Source organism: Talpa occidentalis, unplaced genomic scaffold (assembly GCF_014898055.3).
Source record: "Talpa occidentalis isolate TD23 unplaced genomic scaffold, MPIMG_talOcc4v2.1 talOcc4.17, whole genome shotgun sequence".
NCBI classification, from domain to species: Eukaryota; Metazoa; Chordata; class Mammalia; order Eulipotyphla; family Talpidae; genus Talpa; species Talpa occidentalis.
In genome coordinates, this window is record NW_023601754.1 from 7,954,769 (window position 1) to 7,956,299 (window position 1,531).

The following is a 1,531-nucleotide window of genomic DNA, read 5'->3' on the forward strand; positions in this document are numbered from 1 at the left end:
GACTTCCTGTCTCTGTGGTTTCCTCGTCGGGTAGACCGGTCGGTCCTCCAGGCTGCGCGTTGCCGGCGCAGGAGCAAAGAGACAGCGGCTAGAGAGGCCGGCTTTGGGCTTGCCAGGGAGCAGTGATTTCCGCTTCCGGCGGCTGAGGCACGAGGATCCGGTGTTCCGGCCCAGCGGGAAAATGCGGCCTTTGACTGAAGAGGAGACCCGTGTAATGTTTGAGAAAGTCGCAAAATAGTAAGGGCGCGCGGTGCGGGGCAGGAGGTGTGCGTGTGGCGGCGCGAGTCGTGGGCAGGGCGCGGGCCCCGTGCCGGGCGAGTCGTTCTGGGCGCGACCTCCACTCCTACTTTTTGCCCTCAGTATCGGGGAAAATCTTCAGCTCCTGGTCGACAGGCCCGACGGCACCTACTGTTTCAGGCTGCACAACGACCGGGTGTACTACGTGAGGTGAGGCGGGGCGCCCTGGACGGCGTGGGCCCAGACGGGGACCGTCTGGTTCCCCCCCCACCCCCCGTCGCCTTGGCGTGACGCTTTTTCTTCCTCACTCCTTCAGTGAGAAGATTCTGAAGTTGGCCGCCAACATCTCTGGAGACAAGCTGGTGTCGCTGGGCACCTGCTTCGGAAAATTCACTAAGACCCATAAATTCCGGCTGCACGTCACGGCTCTGGATTACCTTGCACCCTATGCCAAGGTTTGTGGGGTGGTTTCCAGTCTTCATGGGGGTGGCGGAGTCAAGGATGAGCGCTCCTCCAGAGGGCAGATAATTGGGCAGCTCCTCTGCCACAGAGTCCCTCATAGTGCTTGGGTCAGTGCCCGCAGATGGAGGTGTTAGGTTTTGCCGCTCAGGCGTCATGAAGGTTCTGAGGTAATGGTATTAGCTGTGTGGTCGCAGTTATCTCCGGCAAAGGAGAAAGCCTATACAGACCCAGCTGAATGTGGAAAAGCAAATTAGGTGTCTATGATGAGGGGCATAATGGGATCCGGGGGTGGGGAAAGCCATTAAGCTGTCTGTGGGAGACGTTGCTTGTAGAGTTGAGGAAAGAACCTCTTCCTGGTAGTTCTGTTCAGGTGGTGCAATTTGAGAGAAACATGGATCTTTCCTTAAATTTCTTTCAGGAAATTAATCATAGATCCAATAGCTAGCTTATCTGCAGGGATATAATTATTAGCATTTTTATGTCTATGGCATTGAATTCTTTTTCTTTCAGTATAAAGTGTGGATAAAACCTGGAGCAGAGCAGTCCTTCCTGTATGGGAACCATGTTTTGAAATCTGGTCTGGGTCGAATCACTGAAAATACTTCTCAGTACCAGGGAGTGGTGGTGTATTCCATGGCAGATATCCCTTTGGTGAGTAGACATGGCAGCTGTTACAAAAATCAAGTATTCTTTTGTTCAGGAAGGATGTCTGTGTGCTAGCACTCTTTGAATTCCACAAAGATAAGTACTTTTCGTCTTTGTTAATTCTAGCCCTTGATACGTACTTGTTGAATGACTTGAGTGAACCAGTGTCTCTTCTTTTGAATCCCAG

The 1,531-nt window shown here is 52.6% G+C and overlaps 1 protein-coding gene across 4 annotated transcripts in view; it reads left to right on the forward strand.

Annotated features, from left to right (window-relative positions):
* The first annotated feature begins 13 nt into the window (after positions 1-13).
* Positions 14-1,531, forward strand: part of NIP7 (nucleolar pre-rRNA processing protein NIP7) — a 99,123-nt gene continuing 97,605 nt past the window's right edge. For 2 of the 4 annotated variants that reach the window (XM_037516001.2, XM_054696945.1), the window contains exons 1-4: positions 29-237; positions 361-447; positions 554-692; positions 1,210-1,350. In XM_037516001.2, the coding sequence (XP_037371898.1) occupies positions 182-237; positions 361-447; positions 554-692; positions 1,210-1,350 (423 nt within the window). In that variant the 5' untranslated portion in view covers positions 29-181. Of the gene's footprint in view, positions 238-360; positions 448-553; positions 693-1,209; positions 1,351-1,531 lie in introns of all 4 variants that reach the window. The other 2 variants (XM_037515998.2, XM_037516000.2) reach the window with 2 other exon arrangements.